General features: G+C 63.2%; 1 protein-coding gene across 1 annotated transcript in view; it reads right to left on the bottom strand.

The window, feature by feature from the left end:
* Positions 1-158: 158 nt before the first annotated feature.
* Positions 159-18,504, bottom strand: part of RASGRF1 (Ras protein specific guanine nucleotide releasing factor 1) — a gene marked incomplete at both ends in the record, with an annotated part of 41,045 nt that continues 22,699 nt past the window's right edge. Inside the window, 19 exons of the mRNA XM_082005171.1 lie at positions 159-251; positions 2,910-2,978; positions 3,330-3,447; positions 4,516-4,595; positions 5,379-5,576; positions 5,880-5,964; positions 6,330-6,433; positions 8,984-9,044; positions 9,659-9,771; positions 10,407-10,513; positions 10,921-11,091; positions 11,751-11,876; positions 13,217-13,587; positions 14,018-14,266; positions 15,033-15,115; positions 15,586-15,722; positions 16,773-16,836; positions 17,643-17,803; positions 18,332-18,450. Of these exons, the coding sequence (XP_081861297.1) occupies positions 159-251; positions 2,910-2,978; positions 3,330-3,447; positions 4,516-4,595; positions 5,379-5,576; positions 5,880-5,964; positions 6,330-6,433; positions 8,984-9,044; positions 9,659-9,771; positions 10,407-10,513; positions 10,921-11,091; positions 11,751-11,876; positions 13,217-13,587; positions 14,018-14,266; positions 15,033-15,115; positions 15,586-15,722; positions 16,773-16,836; positions 17,643-17,803; positions 18,332-18,450 (2,509 nt within the window). The remainder of the gene's footprint in view (positions 252-2,909; positions 2,979-3,329; positions 3,448-4,515; positions 4,596-5,378; positions 5,577-5,879; positions 5,965-6,329; positions 6,434-8,983; positions 9,045-9,658; positions 9,772-10,406; positions 10,514-10,920; positions 11,092-11,750; positions 11,877-13,216; positions 13,588-14,017; positions 14,267-15,032; positions 15,116-15,585; positions 15,723-16,772; positions 16,837-17,642; positions 17,804-18,331; positions 18,451-18,504) is intronic.

Raw genomic sequence — 18,504 nt, 5'->3', positions numbered from 1 at the left:
CCTACGCGAGGTCTACTGCGGCCTAAGAACGAGGGGGGTGGTTTGCTTGGAGAAGCACATACGTGGAAGTCACTCCAGGGTGCCCAGCAGAAACAAACAGGTATATACAGTATGGTATAGCGAGTGTACACGAGCGGCCGCCGGCCACTGCTCCGGGCTCAAGAAGGCAGTTTGGGCTCTATTCGCAGAGAAGCTTCATAAAGGGTTTCTTCATCCATCACAAATGACTGGTCCAGCAGGTACTGCGTCACCTGGAAAAACGACAGCCAAACTGTTAACGGGTAGGACTCACCTCTGCTGCAGCCGAGGATAAATGCCGAAATTAGGAAGTGATAATGGCCCGAGCAGTAACCATGTCACAGAGAAGTGCCTTCAGTTCCTGACAACCGACACAGGCATTGCAAGAGCTTATCTCATCCCCAGACTGCAAAGTCTTGCCCAGTCCTCAGCTGCTCTTCTGTTTTTCTTGCTTAGTTTTCCTCTCTGGTACTATTTTATCAGCCACAAAGTTCACCCCTGTTGAGAACACAAAATCCGGACAATTAAGGCACCGTGTAAGTGGGGAACAACGTTCTTGCTGCAGGAACGCTGCGGAGAGGGCAGGACATCTGCTCCGGTGCTAGCAGAAAATCTGCTGGCAGTTCCTAGAAGATTTTTCCCAAATTACTTTTTGGCCTCGTTAGCTGCGTGGCATGCACAGCTGATGCCGAAGAGGGCCCAGCCTGTGCCAGGGCAAGGCGCTGCGCCTGGGGTTCGGAGCCAGCCGGCACGAGGAGCAGCCAGCAGCAGGGACGGGGCTTTACCCATCACCCACAAGAGCGTCCGGGGGTTGTGTGCGGCCGTGTCGCACCTCCACAAGGAGACAGGGCAATGCAGAGCCACGCACAGCACCACCTGCACTACCCTTCCCTGCTGCACTTGGCATTGGCCGTTTTCGGCCAGGTTTCCCGGGGCGGTGGGCTGCTTCACAGACACTGATCTGCTTCCTGAGCGGGAGAGGCCGGGAGGAGACAGGGGTTACCTGGTGTGCCCGGATGGGAAAAGGTTGCGGCATGAGCCCAGCTCTGGGCAGGTACTGGTAGTGCAGAGGGCAGGGCTGGGGCTGCCCGGCGCTGCAGAGGCTAAAATCAGAGCCCATGGCTCTCCAACCTCTGCCAGCACGGCCAGGGGTCGTGGTCCAGAGGGACTGGGGCTGCTCTTGCCATGGCACACAGAAACTGGTGTCATCGGAGGGCTGTTTGGCCCGGCCCTATCGCCAACATCACAGCAGCCGTGACACCGGGCAGGTTTGGCAGATGCCTGCAGGGCAGCAGCACTGCTTCAGGAGAGTTGGCTGTTTCTGGAGAACAGCAGTGCTGGAGGCAGCCGAAACCCCCACAGCAACCAGCCCAGTTCCTGGGTAGCTCTGCGGTGCTGCAGCAAGAGGAAGTGCGAGGGCTGCTGAGACCTTTCATCTCATCACACATGTGGGTGCTACCACAGGACAGAGGCCACCCAGTACCAGGCTGCGGGGGCTGCGGGGGCAGCAGGACACGCTCTTCTCCTAGCTTGCACCCCCAGCCTGGGGACAGGGGTGCTGCTCCAGAATAGCTATTTCTCCTTGCCTTCAGAGCAGGACGGGCTCTGCCGGTGCCGGGGTAACTCAGCTGCATGCAGGCTGCTGGGAGCGGCCCGTGGGGGCCCAGGGGGGACGCAGAGTCTGGCCCTGCTCCGTGCAAAGCCTGCTGCAGGGAAAGGGGGGCATCGAGGGCGGCACAGCCTCCGCAGCGTGTCCTGGCTGCGCAAGGAGCAGTGCATACCTTTTATAAACACACAGAGCAGCCCCGGCAGCCCTCTGGCCACCCACCACGCCGCCCGCCCTGCCCGTTCCATCCGCACGTAGCTGCCGTCTAGAGCAAAGCCTCCACTGCAGCATCCTTGGGGAGGCACGGGGGAGCCTGCTGCAGCCGCTGCAGCCACCCCCCCTCCCTGCACTGCTGCTGACAGCCTCCAGCAAGAACCAGGCACCACTCCCAGCGCAGAGGCACCAGACACACTGCTGCTGCAGCAGCCGGGCAGCAAAGGGCAAGGGAGTCCCAGGAACCGCCGACACTTGCTACTCATTCCCACGGAAGGGGCCCTGGATGGGGAAAGGGGCAGTTTCTCATTTCACCCCCAGGTAAAACGCGAGCTCCAGCTGAGTTCAAGTCCTGGAGCTGCTCTCCTGCAGGGACGGGGACCTCCACAACAAGACCCCCTCCACAGCAAGACCCCCTCCGCAGCAAGACCCACACACGCTCTCGCAGCACACAGGTCTCTGTCTCTGCCTCGGCCAACGTTTGCCCAAAAGCAGCTCGTGGCGGAGGATGGCTCCATCCCCAGCACCCACCCACTCCCGGGAAGCCCTTCCAGGCAGCTCCCTGGCCGCACTGCCCGGCCACAGCCGCGGCCACGCGCCAGCCCCAGCTCAGCAAGACCATGCCAGGCAGCTGCCCCTGTGTGATCGCGGCGGCTTGCAGAAAGAGCCAGAGTGAAGCAGCAGTCCTGCCTGCTGGGAAGAAATGGCAGCAAAGCTAGGGACGGACAGGGACAGCACTGACTTCTAGCCAAGGCTCGGATGGCAGGAAGCCACGTCCTTTTGCTCTGCCAGCAATACTGCACAGGCGATGTGCTCTTTATGGGCAGGGCACATGTGGGCTGAGAGGAGCAAGGAGGTCACTACACATCTCCCGTGCCTGTCCCCCTCTGTTACACCTCGCCTGACACAAGCCTCCACACCTGCACTGATTCTGTTTTCTGTGTTAAATCTCTTACAGGAACATCGTATCTTCACTGAAGGAGCTACCAGAAACTGAAGTCTGCTGAGTTGCTGCAGTTGGAGTGGGAGAAGAGAGGAGAGGGAGCGCGTGGCTCTCGGGACAAAGCCGTACCTTAGCCTGGTGCTCAATCTTGTAGGAGGTTTGCTGGAACTGGCGGATCTCTCTTATGATGTGTGAAATCTGTCCGGAGATAAAACACAGAAGCTGTTTACAGCACAGTCATCACCGCCGGCACCTCATCCAGCACCTGGGAGGGCAACGGAAACCAGCGGAGTGCGCTCTGCCCGCACTTTCAACCACAGCACGATGCAAAGGGCCTTTCTGTTTCTGCCAGACACAGCCCTCGCGCGGGCACAGCCCGGCGCGGCTGCATGTGCACGCGGGGGGCGCGGCTGCCTGGTGCCATGCGGACGACGGCCGGCTGCAGGGACTGCACCGGCTGGGTGCAGACCAGGCCAGTGTCACCACACCGAGCCGCATCGCTCCAACCCGGCCCGCGCATGCCCACCGCAGCGCGGCTGGGGGACTCACCATCCTCATTTTGGAGAAGTTCACCAGGCCGTCCTCGGTGTAATTCGGGGTCCCCTCCTCGATGAACGCCAGGTCAGTCAGGTACATTCCCAGGTAGGGGACGCATGGAGGATCACAACTTCAGGAACAAACCAGAAACAAGTAAGAAAGAAAACTGCCTTACTCTGGGGCTTTGGAGCGGGGAGGAGGGTCAGACTCCACAGTTAGCAGAATTTGAAGGATTCTCTCCAACATACAGAAACCCTGGAAGGAAGCCTCTCCCCTGGGCCATGCCCTGCAGCCACGGTCCCCGCAGGCAGGGCAGGACAAGCACGAGCTCCGGCCGTGCCCCGCACGAAGCTGCGGGCTGCAGGAGGTGAGCCGGGGGCAGCTTCGGCAGAGGGCTGGAAAGAGCTGTCGAAGCTTCGCCCGCTGGCCTCGGCCCCGCAGCGCCCTGCCAGAGCCGAGGGCAGAGCAGGCGCTGGGCTCGTCCCCCACCTTCACCCCGCAGCCAGCCCCGTTGCGCGAGGAGGATCGCCGTGCGCTGCTGAGGGGACACAGCCCGCGGGTGTCTGCCGCGCACGGCGAGGCACAAGCCCGCGGGGACGCACCGGCTCCGGGGCAGCTCAGCACCCTGCTCCCCACACACCCACAACACCGGGCTCCCCGGCCGCGGGACCAAGCGAACGCCGAGTAACGACGGTTTGGGGAACCCGGGCGCTGGCTGCGGGGCTGGCTGCTCTGCGGCACCGCCAGCTCTCCGCTCTGCAGGGCTCTCCCTTGGGAGCCGCCCCGGTGTGCCGCCGGGGAGGCCTGCGCCGAGTGACGCGCACGGGCTGGTGGGAAACAGTAGCTAAACATGGTACGCTTGGGGTTTAAGCCAAGAGTCTGTAGGGCTGGGGGGAAGCCTCCGGGTGCCTGGCAACGATTTCCCCCTTTGCAGCCCCTTTTATTGACACCTCCCCGCACCACCGCTCAAAGGAGCAGCGTGTCGCTCGGGATCGCTGTACGAGCCCCTGTGCCTGCTGAACAAGACGCACATTAGCGTGGGCTCCGAGATGATGTTGGGAGCCAAGCCCCGGCGCGCAGGGCGGTAGCTGGGGTGGGACGCAGGTCCCCCAGCACGGCGGGGGCCCTGGCCCGGCCGTCAGCAGCCCCCTCGCAGCAGCAGCCGCAGGTTCACTCACAGCCGCAGTCGCGCACTCACTTTTTCAACGCCTCCCTCAGGTTCTTGAACCTGCCCTCCGATGACACCAGCTTTTGCAGCTTATCGATCAGAGCCTTCGTCTGCAAGAGACCCAAAGCGTCACCGGGAGAAGGCCCTGGAAGAACCCCCCCTGCGGCCGGGGGGCGACGCCTGCGGAGCTGCAGGGTCGCTCCCATCCCGCCCGGCCCGCAGCAGCCGCCGAGGCACGTCGCTCCCCGTCCGGCTGCTCGACGCTTTCGCAGCTATAAATTCTGCCCTGGCCGGGCTCCTGGGGGCATCCAGAGGAGCTGAGAAAGCACTGGAAAGCAAAGTTCCTGCAACACATAATAAAGCCAGGCTATGCACTTGTTTCCTTCCCCTGCCTCCCACCTTCACCGGTGCCTGTTTTAATTTACAGGTTTATCACTTTGCAGGAAAAAAGACAGTGTTTCAGATTTGGGGGAGCCCACGCAGCGGTTCTGGCTCGGCAGCCCCTGGACTCCCTCAGGCTCTGCACCACGCAGGTAGGAGCTATTTTTGTACCAAGTAACTCAACACATGAATTAATTTTGCTCATCCGTAACGGGTCTGAGGCCCAGGAAACAAGTTTAAAGACGTGTCCGCGTGTGTGCATACAGCAACAACGACTCTTTAGCAAAGGTTTCTTCAGCTGCACATCTGACCCGCAGGACGAATAAACCCAACGGCAGCGCAGGGTCTGGGCTGCCTGCACGCCACCTCCCTCCCGGGAGAGGCTGATAAAAACCCTACTCCACTTTCTAACTGGTTTTCGGTGCAGGTGTCTTACGTCACCCCGACGCCGCCACGCTCAGCCCAGCAGACCCGCCCCTGCCTCCCAGAAGAGGGTCAGCCCCGCGCCCCACCTGCTTGGAGACCTTCAGCCAGGTTTTCTTCAGGCGGAAGATGGCACTGCGGTTGAGGGAGGAGGTGATCTCCAGCACCGCGTTGTAGTTGTGCAGGCACCTGCAGATGTCCGCCACCGCCACCCACTTCTCGATGGCGCTCACCCGCGCGTTGATCTCTTCGTTCCGGAGGATCTCCGACGCTATCAAGTTACTGACCTTTGGGGAGACGCCAGTCCCAGCCCGTGTGTTAGGAGGACTTTGGACAACGGCTACGCGCCCTCCACCTCACAGCATTTTTAAAAAATATTTCCCTGCGCTGCAGCAGCCTGAGCAGGAGCAACTGCACCGGGAGATGCCCCACCCGCAACGGTCCCCAAGGCACTGCCGCCCGCGGAGCAGGGGCGGGCGCAGACAAAGCTCGTACGCCCCAGTCCCTGGCTGAGGCCGGGGGCAGGCTGGCCGCACTGCCGCGCCTCTGCCCGGCCCCCGGCCCCCGGCCCCCGCCGTGGCTGCACTTACGTCGTTAAAGTGTTTTGTGTTCTTCATGATGTAAGGAGTCCTTTCGTTCTTCTCCAGCTTCATCCAGCCTTGCCCAAAGAACTCTCTGCAAACGACAGCGTTCAGGTCAACATTTCTTTCCCGTTTTTCTGGGACACCCAAGCCCTGCAAGCTCCACTGCACTCGCACCGTACAGAGGTGCCGGGGCCCCTGCCCCTCCCGCCCCCGGGAAAGGGACCGCAGGGGTGGGCTTGAATGTGCGGTGGACGTGGGAGGCCCTCCCGCAGCCGGTCACGCCGGGGACACCAGCCATAAGCCACAGGGCCAGGCCTCAGAGCTGGGCTCGAGCCCAGCCTGGGCTGCTTGCAGAGCAGGCGGCAGCGGGGAAGGGTCTGGCCTGGGCGGGGTGCAAGCGGCCGCAGGGTGCGGGGCGATGAGAACAGCCCGTCCTCGCTGGCGGGGCTCACTCACTCGTACGGGATCTTCTTGAAGACCAGGTGATCCAGCAGCGTCAGTTGTTCTGCTATTTCCAGGGCCGAGTGGTTTTCAAAAGGTTCTGCTTTGACTCCCTCAGCCTGCGCGACAAAGGCAGCGACGAGGGCTCGCTGGCCAAGAGCACGGCAAGGCGTTTCACGTTTCATGCACGTGAAATCAAAGCTGGAGTCGTCTCCAATACCAAGGAATCCGCCGAGTGCAACAGCTCTGCTCCTGCCGGCAGCCCGAGCGAGCTCACGCGGCAGAGGGGAGCTGCGCCGCGTCCCCGGCCCCCAGCGGGGCTGGGGCCTCCCAGGCCAAAGGCCCTTCCCCGTCAGAGCCCGCGTGCGCGGTGCCGCGCTGGTCCTACAGTCCCGAGCGCCGCGTCCCACATCCCACCGGCGCTGAGAAGTGCCGGCTTCGCACAGCCCTGCGAACCCAGCGGTTTTGTGTTATCATCCATGCAGATGCACAGACACAAAATAACTCATCTTCTCTACTTAAGTAATTAGGTGTCAGCTACGGAATGGATCTCCGCACGCCGACGTCTGCAGCCGCTGCCTTTTTGCTCTACATCTGTTTAATTAATAAAGCACCGGGGGATCCTAGCCGCAGCGGCACTGCCGAGCTGTGGCCTCGTGCCCAGGTACCCGGGCTCCGGGACGCCGCTGCCGCCGGGGCGGCTCTTCCAAGGGGTGTCCAGAAAAGCAGGCGAAGGGGGACGCGCCCCGTCCCCCGGCTCTGGCTGAGCGGCGCTTGCAGGCGCGGGGGCTGTCGGGGCACCCTGTGCTTGGGGCCACCAGAGCTGACCGCGAGAGCCTCCGGCCCCAGGCCTGCACGGAGCGTGCACGGACTTCGCTGCGCTTCGGCACAAGCACAGCCCGGACTCGGGATTCTCCCAGCAGGAAACCATCTAAAAACCTGCCACGGCATCCCTCCTCCTGGAGACGAGCGCTCCTGCCTGGGTGCCAGGAGAAGGGACTGTAGCAGCTCCCAGCATGGAGGGTGCTGGGGAAAGAGGGGCCAGGCTGGCATCGCGCGGGACGGAGCAGCGCGATCGGGAACCGCAGGCGGCTCTGGGGACGGAGCTGCGAGGGCCGAGGTGCAAAGCGCAGAGTGCGCGGGGTGGCAGAGGCAGGGTGGGGGTGGGTGCTCTGCGCTGCCTCCAGCCCAGCCAGTTACTCCCACGGGCAGCCCGGCCCCGGGGGAGCGCGGGGGGAGGCCGCCCCTGCCCCACATCCCCTCCTCGCTGCCCTCCCCGGCACGGGCTGCAGGCAGCCAGCGAACGGCACGGCCCTGTCCCCTGATCAGGGACGTGGCGCTGGAGCACAAGCTACCGCCGCGCTGCAGCGTCCCCGGGCCAGAGCCAGCGGCACGCGGGGACAGTGGTGCCAGGGGACCATGCCGCGGGGTGGCTGGGGGGGGCAGGACGTGCAGCCGAGCCCCCTGCTCCGGCTGCCGCTTCGCCCCGAGAAGAGGCATCGCCTCCTTCCAGCACCCTCTGCAAAGCAGGGGTTTCGGGAAAGCGGAGGGGCTCCCGGCACCCACGGGCGAGCCGGCCCCGGGAACCGCTCCCGGCCACGAAAGCGGCTCCCAGGGAGCACACACCAGCTGGGCTTCCTCTGCGGCGGCTCCAGGGCCCAGGAGGCTGCGGGGCGTGGGTGCGCACTGCGGGTGGGTGCGGGCTGTGGGGGCACACCCTGCCAGATCACGGGGTGGTGCTGACGGCAAACACTGGGTGGGCAAGTGGCACCGGTGGGCTCCGAGCACCCTGGAGGACACCCCGGCCGAGGGCTCAGCACACAGCACGACGCACACCCCCAGCTCACGAGGAGGGGGCCGGGAAACCCACAACCCCCATCACTCCAATGTGCACCCCAAAACCCAGGGCTCCCTCGTGTCCCCACCATGCCTCTGACTGCAGGTCGCCGCTGCTCGGCTGCTCAGATTGAGAGGCAGACGGAAACCCTCTGGCTTCATTTGTCTCTTCTTCAGAGGGAGTTTCCAGCACCCGCGGCTGCAGACAAAAGCTTAAAGCCCCCCAGGGGCCTCAGCCACTCCGGAAGCCGGCAGGCCCGGGGGACAGAGCCGCTGTTGTTTCAGCAGCACCAGGCCAATTTAAAGTGGCTCTTGGGTTCTTCTGGGAGCAGAGTTTGGGTTTTCTAAACGCAGGAAGGCAGCAAATGCGCTGCAGCCGCCCTGACAGTTCTAAACCCGCTGCACCTTCCCAGGGCCCCGCTCCCAGGGGAGCGGCGCGGACGCCAGCTGGGACGGCACCCGTCACTTGGAACCAGCGCGCGGCAGCGCTGGCGCAGGTTTGGGGACACGGAGCACACGGTGGAAACCCACGGCATTTTCCGCACCCCTCGGGCAGGCACTGGCAGCAGCAGGCAGGCACGTCTCCATGCAGGAGGAGTAAAGAGACGGTGGGCTGGATTAGCGTTGCCTCTGCCCGTAACAGATCCAGCTGTGCTCACAGCTGGCCCCATCCCCAGAAAACCCTTCCCTGCTCTGTAGCCATACGCCCGGACAGCGGGCTTGGAGAACCGCGCTCCAGCGAGCCGGGTGCGCCGCAGCGTCGGGATCTTTAGCGGTTCCCATACCACCACACCGAGCTACCAGGCGGAGTGACGAAGGGAAAGGGTATTTACCATCTGTACGACCTCCTCCAGGGTTATCTGATTGTCTCCTGGATCCTCCTGCGTCAAGGTCCTATGGCATGAAAAGGCAGCGTTACTCTAGCTGGGAAAGCATCGGACCCGCAGGCCTCCCGCGGGGCTGCAGCACAGCTTTGTGGTCTTTCACAAATTAAGCGCTCGGCGTGCATAAGAACGCTTCTAAGTCCCATTTCCCGTTTTAAAGAGGGAAGAAGTCCTTACCCGAGGCCACAGCTGGCCCCGAGGCCACAGCTGGCCCCGCACACGTCACTCCTGCAGCACGACGCGGCTGCCTCGGCCCCAGCACGGCGTGGACGCGCACCCGGGCGGCCAGAGCTGCGCCGCTCACCGGAGGAGCCCGCAGCCCCTGGCCATGGGGAGCCACGGGGCCGTCCCGCCGCCTGAGGCCGGGAAGGCCACGTGCTGAAGGAGCTCAGTGCTGCGCCTCGGCCGTGCCTGCGCATGTGCAGGCACTGGGGCGGGGGTCACACCTCGCCCATGGCCCCTGATCAGGTCCCGATGCGCCAGGGCGACGGATGCACCCAGCACAGCCCATCCTCCTCCTCAGCACCTCCCGAGAGACTCACGCCCGCGTTCATCCCGGGAAGCAGCCACCGAGAGCCTGGCACAGCGTCCAGCAAAAGCAACCTCCCACCCACGGCCCTTCACCTTATGATGTTGGCGGCTGCTTTCCTCTCCTGGGTCAGGAGCTCGGGATCGTGAATAACCTCCTCCAGAAAGCCGATCACTCTGAACTTCAGCTCCTCATTGGTTTCAAAGTCCTGCCAAAGCCGGCAGGGTCACAGTGTTAACGCGCTACAACGCGAGTAACGTCAATCCCAGCAGCTCCGCTCCCTGCCCGTTCAAACCCGGCCAAGACCGACAGCCCCACGGCGCCCGGCAAATGGGAACCAGCCAGGACGGCACCGGCCTCATTCCGTACTGTTACGTTGGCATCACCCAGCCCGGGAGAGGCTCAGGGGCTTCCCAGCGACAACCAGTATGGCACCGCTCCCAGTGCCCCCAGCAGCCAGGGGCAGAGGGAAAGGGACATCACGGAAAGCCACACGGTTTCCTAACCTGGATGCCAGCCTGAAACCCCCCACCAGGAACCAAACCCAGCTCCTCCGCTTCCACCCAGCCCAGCTGGGGGATGACGGCGGCTCCCGGCCCCCCGCCTCAGCACACCGAATATGCAAACACTGCACGGCCTGCCCCCGTGCCAGGGGCTCCCAACGCCTGCTTCACCGTTTTCATCTCCTCCCCAGGTCCACTCATTTGCTTAATTAAAAAAAGAAGAGCCAAATTGTCTTTCCAGCTGGAGCCTGGCTGAGCCACCCGGCATGCAGCCGAATTCATGCTGGCGGGGAGGGAGGGCCCCGTGGTGCCGACCCCCGCCCGGCCCCCCGCCACCCACCTGCGAGTGCTTGGAGACCCAGTGCCGCAGCACGTTGAGGACCCGGTTGGTGGCCGCTCTCCGGATCACGAACTCTTTGTCTCCATTCCGCTGGTCTGTCGGAAAGCCTGAAACTGCCAGTGACCCCTTAGCACGGCCACAGCCCCATCAGGAATCGCTTACAGGTATTTTCAGGACCGCTAGAAGGAGCAGCCCCATCTCCCCAGGCATCCCGGAGCTGCCTCTCGGACGCGAGGCCAGGGAGGCTCCGTGTTAGAAGGCAGCAGGGTGCTCAGCCGCGGCCGCAAAGAGTTCGGCTGCCTGCAACCCACACATTCCTCGGGCAGCCCCCGTGCCCAGGGACCCAGGGACCACAGCCAGGAGCGGGCGGGCGCTGGGCTGCGGGTGCTCTGGGCACCCCCGGCGGGGGCTGCCTCCCAGCCAGGGTGATCCTGGAGGGCAACCAGCCAAGCAGAGTGGAAATGGGCACCCTGGAAACGCGTCCCCGCTCTCTCAGCAGCGCGGGGCAGGGTACCTGCGCTGGCGAGGGACATCCTGCGGTACTTCTCCTTGGTGGGGGTCCCCTCGTTGGCTCCCGCCGTGGCAATGGCGAAGGCAGAGGCAGCAGACAGGGCGCTGCGGGTGCTGTCGAGCTCCCGGCAGGACGTCATGACCATGCCGTTGTTGTAAGAAAACAACGAGAAATCTGGGGCGAGAAGAAAGCCAACACCACTCTGGCTGCCACCGCAGCCCCAGCCAGGTCCCCTCCCGCAGCCATGGCCCCCATCGCCAGCCCCGCCCCGGCACACGGGCAGCACCCCCGGGTCGGGGCGTGCCGGGAACCGGGTTCGTGGAGCTGGTGGGTGCAGACGGCTAACGTGGGGCGGCTCCCCACGGAGAGATGGCTCCCACCCTGCCGGGGCTGGGGCCAAGGAGGTGGGCAGCTGTGGATGCCACCACGCCGTACAGATTTATCCAGCACAGCTCTAGCAGGAACCGGGCTGCTACCGGCAGTGGCACGGCAGCTACAGGGGAGACTCGAGCAGATAAGCCGACGCTTGGACGTCAGCCCAGGCTCACATCTTGAGCAGCGTAACTCGCTCCTAACATGCCAGATCAGCCCCGGGAGGGGAGGAAAGGGGTGAGAGGACCCAGTAAAACACGCAGACCAGCTCTGCGATACAGGCCGGAGAGTTTGGCATTTCCCCATCCCCTTGCAGGAAAATAAAGGGTAAAGTCCTGCTCCTTCTCACGTCTGCTTCCATTTTACGCCTGCACCTTCAGCAGCTCTGCATGGCCAGGTTCAAGGGCAGCACACAGCCCTGAGCGACACCCGAGCGGGACAGGCCTTGGCTCACTTGTTACCTGATGAATTTTTGCACTTGATGGACTTAGGAGTTGTCGGAGATTTTGTTGGGGAAGTATCAGCTTCTGCTTCATCGCTCTGGTTGGGATCCGTGTCCGACTCTTCCCTGACAGACACCTCTGAGCCTGGGAGGAACAGGGAGCCCAGTTACCATCACCGCTGGCCACGGGCACGTTGCAGCCGCAGTTCAGTTCTTCCAGATTTTCCTAAAGTCTGAATCACTCCAGCTGGGCACACAGCAACCAAGTACAGGAAAGGTACAGAGTCCCGCAATAACTTTGGGGTGGTTTTTTTGTTTTGTTATTACAACTTCCTCAGCTTTCAGGTAGCACACAACCCACGGGAGGCAGGAGCTCTCCGTGCCGTGCTTGCTGCACGTACTGCCGGCTTGGAGGCCCTGCCCGGGGCTGGCAACGGCGAGCCGGACTGCGGGCGAGCTCCAGCCCATGCACCCCGTGTGCAGCGAGGGGGTGGGATGCGGTACCGCCCTCCCAGGGCGCAGGTGTTGGGAAATCACCCAGCGAAGGGCCGCGGGAGGAGCTGAGGCAGCCTGTCCCGCCGTGCCCCAGCCCCTGGCTGGGCTGTCCTCTGCCCTCGCCTACGGCTGCCCCGCAGACCGGCTTTGCCGCCCTCGGAGCGCCTGCTTGGGCACCAGGAGCTCGCACAACCCGCAGCGAGGGAGAGGATAACGTCGAGGTGCAAAGAGGGAGGCTGCAGCCCGTTCCCATTTTCGTTAACGACAGGGCAACTGCCAGCAGTGCCGGCGTCGTGCACACAGCCTTACTTGCAGAGGGGTCCGGCCCCGAGGCAGCTGCCCGCAGCCGGGGGGTCCCAGCTCGGCGTGCCGAGTGCGATCCCGCCGCAGACATGGCAGCGTGAGCACCGGGCTGGTCCCTGTGCTGCGGGTGGGGCGCGCAGCTCAGCCTGCAGCCGCAAACGCCGCGGTGACCGCTGAAGTCAGAGGGTCCCAGGGTATCCACTGCCGAACAGCTCCAGCTGGGCTGCGGCAGGGGGGAGCCTCGTCCTCTGCTGCTGTGCTGTGCCCAAAGCCGTGCTCGGGGATGCCGGCGCAGGGGGGTAGAGGGATGCTCAAGGGGGCAATGGCACACAGGCCACTGCGGTGCTTTACTCACCCAGCTCCGGCTCTCTTTCCCCACACCCCGCTGCTGAGCCTCATGGAGGCTACGCCGCACAAATCACCACACTGCCAGAAGCACCATCGCCACCACTGCCACCGGTCTCCCCGGCACACGGGGGGCTGCTGTGTGCCTGCTCGTGTGCCCCCCCGTCCCCAGCACACAGCCCGGCCGCCTGCCCCAGCCCCGCAGAGCCCCCGGGCACAATGTGCCCGATCCCCTGCATGTGTCGCTGCACCCCCCCCCCCCGAGTGCCCACCAAAACCGGCCCCCTCTCTGCTGGCTGCCCAGGTTGGAGCCCACCCGCCCGCAAACCCACAGCGACTTACTTTGCTTGCTCGGCAGCGACTCCTCTTGCTTTTCTGAGGCTGCTTCTCCTTCGTCAGGGATTTTATTGGGATAGTTACTGGACACGTACAGTTTGTTTATGTCCAGGGTGGTCTTACTGAAGGGAGCCACGGAGGAGTACATGCTTGCATAGCCGTTGGAGGAGCAGCTCAGCGCAGCCAGGTCCAGCGCCTTCCCTCCTGTGATGATGGGGATGTTGAGGGAGAGCTTCCTCCGCCGGCTGGGGGACGAAGACTTGGTGATGGAGAGGGGGGGAGGCGAGGAGAACTTGCGGTTGGCTCTGGGGGACTTGGGGGGCTCGCCGTACAGCAGCTTGTTGTTCTGGCTGTTCGCAAACAGGAGCTCCAGGGACCTTGCCAGAGAGACAGGGAAAGGCTGAACTCACACCTACTCTGGCTGAGAGGCCGCGGAGATCCCCGCCGGCAGCCCCAGCAGCGCTGGGTCTCCGGGGCACGCCATGCTCTCCAGCCCCCAGGCACGGCACAGCCGGCGCGAGGCCCTGCCATCCCACTCCCACCGCTCAGCCCTCCCAGAAGCAGGGGCACCCGCAGAGCTCGGCTGTATCTGCTTCCCCAGTTCGGGGGTATCACAACTCATGGGGACCGGGTGAAACACCCCTGGGGTGGCACCGGGGCCAGGCAGGTCTGGGGACAAGAGGACTGACTCGAGAGAGAAGAGGGGACAAAGGAGCGATGCTGCAGCCCCCATAAACCGTGCCGGTCCTTTAGGGGCAGGAGAGGTCACCGGCACGGGCAACACCGCGATGCCATGCACCGCCTCACCGTGCGGGGATGGCACTGATCGGCTTCTTGTAGATCGTGATGAGCTTGTCAAGGACGACCAGGGCAGTGGTGAAGACGCGGTACGAATGCAGGAACGTGTTCAGAAAGTCAATGCTCAGGAACCGCAGGTCCGTCAGCCTCTCCAGGAGCCGTTCCACACTTGCATAGCGGATCTGCAGGACCTTGCAGGAATTCATCGTTTTACTGAACCTAATGTCAACATCATCACAATACAAGCTGGCATCAGACCTGCAGAGAAACAAGATATCTGTGGTTCCAGCCTGGAACGAGACCAAGAGCTGCTTTGTGTGAGCAGCTTCCCCCCGAGATGTGTGGGGACCGCGGGAAGCGGTACAGGTCCTCGGCAGCGAAGGAGCCTTGTTCGTATGGGGTGCCCTTGTGTAAATGCGGGCGGGAACGCTCCTGGGGGAAAGCTAAGAAGTCAGCACCCCAAAGCAGTGGGAACCCTGCAGAGCGCTCAACGGGCGGAGGTTTGTGCAGAAAAAGTGGAACGACAGAGTGTCCCTGGGGGCACCCATGAACCAAGGCCCTTCCCCGTGCGTGACAGCGGGCCCGCAGTAGCGTGGGCGGTCGATGCAGCGGGGACGCCCGTGGCGCTGCCCCATCCCACCGGCTGTGCCCAGCCCGCCTCGTGCCGCACGTCCGTCCTCGGGCCAGGGCAGCCCTTGCGCCCCAGCACCCCCAGGGACGACGGCCCCCTGCGCCCCTCTCCTCCGGGGGTTTCGCCCCCCCACTCTTTACTATTATTAATTTTTCTCTGAGCTCTCCCCTTCGGCCTTCCCACCTCCCCAGGCGCAGTCCCCCAAAAACATCCTCTCCCAGCTAATTAGCGCTCCTAATCACCGTGCTGGGAACAGCACGCCCGAGTGCCTGAGCACATGGGAAAGCCACCGGGCTGCCGGTGCAGCGGCAGCGTTCGACTGCTGTGGGAGCTGTGCCGTGCGCCAGGCAGAGCCCGGTGCTCCCTGCGGTGCCCGGCCGCGGCAGCACTCACTTGATCATCTGGGGGACAGTGACCTTGGAGTTCTCCTCGAAGGCGTTCATCATGAGGCCGTTGCAGCGGATGTTGTCCACGCACTAGAAGAGACACAGGTGGGAGGTGGGAGACGGCAGCGGCGAGGGCGGCCCCATTGCCCGCCCGGCTTGGATGCGCCATCAGAGAGTCTGAGCTTGGTCTCATCCAGACAAGACACATCCTTGCTAAGTGCATCTGCCGTGCTGATGGGAAACCAGGGCTGGGAGCGCACAGCTGGGAAGGGCGAGAGCTTCTGCCCGAAAATAGGAGCTTCGTGACCACGGTCCCGCACCCCTGTTCTGGGCCCAGAGCTGCTCCCCAGCTCTCCCGCGACGGCCCTGGCCGAGGCTGGCAGACACAGAGACCCGCTCTCATCCTTTACCGCCGTAATTAAACTCCCCTCCCAGCCTGCGCTGCAGATGCCCTCGGAGGGAGACCCGGCGAGCAGCGGAGCAGCAGCGGTCCCGGCACCGCCGGCTCACCAGCCAGGGCTCTGCGCCCCGACACCTCCGCCCTGCCCGGTCCATCCTACCTGGCTGATGTCGCTGGTCCACGCAGCCTTCTCCTGCCTGGACGAGGCCACGAGGATAACCGTAAAAGATGAGGAATCTTTTGGCTCCACCACAATTTTGAAGTCAAGATGGTCAATGTCTTGCCCCGATGTTTTTGCTTTGGAATAGAAAACCCACACACAGTGATTGTGAAAAGATGTCCCCACCCCCTCCGCCCAGCATAGGTTTTATCAAAGTCTGAAGGAGCTTTGTGCATTTTGCAGCTTGTCTGCAGTAAGGACAGGACAGGTTGGATGGGCAAAGGCTCCACGTTTGCAAAATAAAGTCTGCACACCAGGAGCACAGAACGGCCTCGCCGCTGGGCCCTGGCGCCGCGGGCCGGGGAGCACCCGGCTCCCCAGCACCCATTTGAAAACGGGTCGTGGACAAGAAAAAGGAACCTGTGCTTTTTCACAAGTCTGCAGTTAAGCAAGCACGGCCGGGGATGTCCAGCACCCTTGCCTTTTTCCCCGTGCTGGCACTGAGCTCTGATGCTCGCTGCCTGCCCCAGGACGGTCAGATTTGCATAAATGTGCAGCTGTCTGGCTCACAGCAAATAATTTACTTAATTAAATCCAGCCAGTACATCATGACTTCCGTGAATCTATTCAGCACCTTTATTTGCTCCAACTCTGCTGCAGCTGGTTTTACGCGGCACGGTCGGATGGCAGCAATGTCCAGGAGGACACCATGTCCGTGACCGGGGATGCTGGCAGCGCTGGCCGCGCCGCCGTCGGTCCCCAGCCACAGAACACAGCAGCTGCCTCCAGCCGGGAAGGCATCGCCTGGGGCTGCCAGCAACCTCGTGCCAAGGCTCTGGTGTTAAGCGCAGCCTCCAGCAGGACCCACACCCCCGCACCTCACCGTGCCGCCGGACGCAGGCTTTGACTCCCGCAATGGGGGGGCTACACTGCAAAACCCGAAACCGCCTGCGGTGCGCAACAGGAGACAGCGTGCCGTGCGGGTGGTGCCGGCAACCTCAGCGCAGAGGCTCCCGGAGTAGCTGCGACTTGGTTTTTTGAGATGCCCCTGTCTGCTCAGCACCCGCCGGGACACACATAAGCCACGCCCCGCCCCATGCCCACGGGTGGGGGCTGAGCAGGGCCCTGGGCGTGCCGCGAGGGGACTCTGCCCGGCACGAGGCCACGGGTGGGGTGGGGGCACCTACCGTCCTCGTCGGTGCTCTCCTGCTCCTCCACCAGCGTGCAGTCGATGAGGGAGATCACACCGTTCTGCAGGGGCGGGAGCCGGGGCTCAGCGGCAGGATCTCCCCGGGTGGCTGGGGGGCTGCCCCGGGCCCTGGCCCCAGCTCCTCGCCCCGTGTCGCAGCCCACCGCCCCGGGGACGGGGCGACGCTGCGATGGGCGCGCGCGCAGCCCGCGGCCAGCGCAGCGTCTGCTTTCACTGGGAAAAAAGCAGTTACTGACTGCTGGGGTAGCGCGGTTTTCCTTGTATAACCGATCAACTAATTTGTTTATAAATTATTTAGCATGAGCTTTAAATTAAATTTTCCAAAAGTCTGCTGCTGTAATTACCAACTCTTTGCCATGGCCTGTAATTTTTCAAACTGATAATTTAACGCCAGTAATGAGCAATTTCTGTAAGATTCTCGCTCAATTAACTGCAAAACTTCCACCAACAAAAGTGAGTCTTGGGAGCGGACTGGAGAAGTCTGTGAGCGTTACGTGCAAACCCAGGCTATAATTTAACTTTCTCACTGAATAGATTGTCAAGGTTTCTGCTGCGAATCAGGGTAACTTCTTTTATGGAGAACTTGCAATTTCTCGTCTTTGCCCATGACTCAGAGCTCCGCACATCACCGACAAGGCATCTGGGCCACGCAAAATAAAGCTGCCCGCCCGCCTGCTCCCAGCCCAGCACCCCCAGGGGAGGGGAAGGGGGTCCCTGGACCCCCGGTGTCCCCAGGGCAGCCCAGCCTCTGTGCCCTCCCTGTGCAGGAGCCCACACGCCGGCACCGGCTCCAAGCCCAGCAGCCGCCAGACCCTTTGCCAGGGCGCCGAGCCCCCCGCCCTCGCACCTTGGTTAGGTGCAGCTTGCCTCCGGAGCCCCTGGTGCAGATGATGAGGTGCTTGGAGAAGAGGAAGCACTGCCGCTCGCCCTCCTTCTTCAGCGAGAGGGAGCCCAGCCGCCCCCGCGTGATCTTCCCTTTCTCCGACATCGGCACTTGGATGAGGGACCCTGCGGAGTGCAGAGACCCGTCCCTGGCGTCGGCCCCGGGGGCGGCTTGGCAGGGCGCGGCCCCCGGGAGCTGGGCATCGCTGCACGGCCGGAGCGTGGCCATGGTGTGCGTGTCCCCAGGCGCCAGGGTGGGGACCGGGACTGGCCCCGTGAGCCACTGGCTGTGCGGGTTATCGGGGCCCCAGAGACCGGGCGGGCGCTGGCCACGGCCCCCAGCCCACCCTCGCGCCCCCAGCACGTGGGTGCTCCTCCGGGACCGAACGTGCCCAGGAGGTCACGATGTGTCCCGCTACTTCGCTGGTGGTAGGACATTAGTAACGGCTGAAATGCGCATCCCGCTCCATGATGCGGTGCCGAGACCGCCTGACAGCGAGGCACTTTGGAGCTGAGAACATTCAGAAATGGGCTGTATGTTTTAACGTCTCAGCTCACCAGACCGCGCTGAGGAGGGGCGCGCTGCCGGGGGGCGGGGGCTGCGGGGCTTCGCATTCATCGTGGAGGGGAGGGACGTCGACACGAACACAGTACCTTGTCTTACGAAAGTCTGGCTGGTGTCCAGCAGAATTTCACACCCTTCAATAATCATCCTCTCTATCGCCAGATTTTTTCGAATATTTTCGGTCTCGCTCACTTCATCATGCATTATCCTGAAGGAGGGAGAAGAGAAAATTTGAGCTCGGGTGAGATCTGCGTGGGTTTTC

The sequence above is a fragment of the Phaethon aethereus genome, assembly GCF_964289735.1.
Source record: "Phaethon aethereus genome assembly, chromosome: 12".
Classification (NCBI taxonomy): Eukaryota; Metazoa; Chordata; class Aves; order Phaethontiformes; family Phaethontidae; genus Phaethon; species Phaethon aethereus.
The sequence above is the reverse complement of the archived record's forward strand: the minus strand, read 5'-3'. Positions and strand labels throughout refer to the sequence as shown.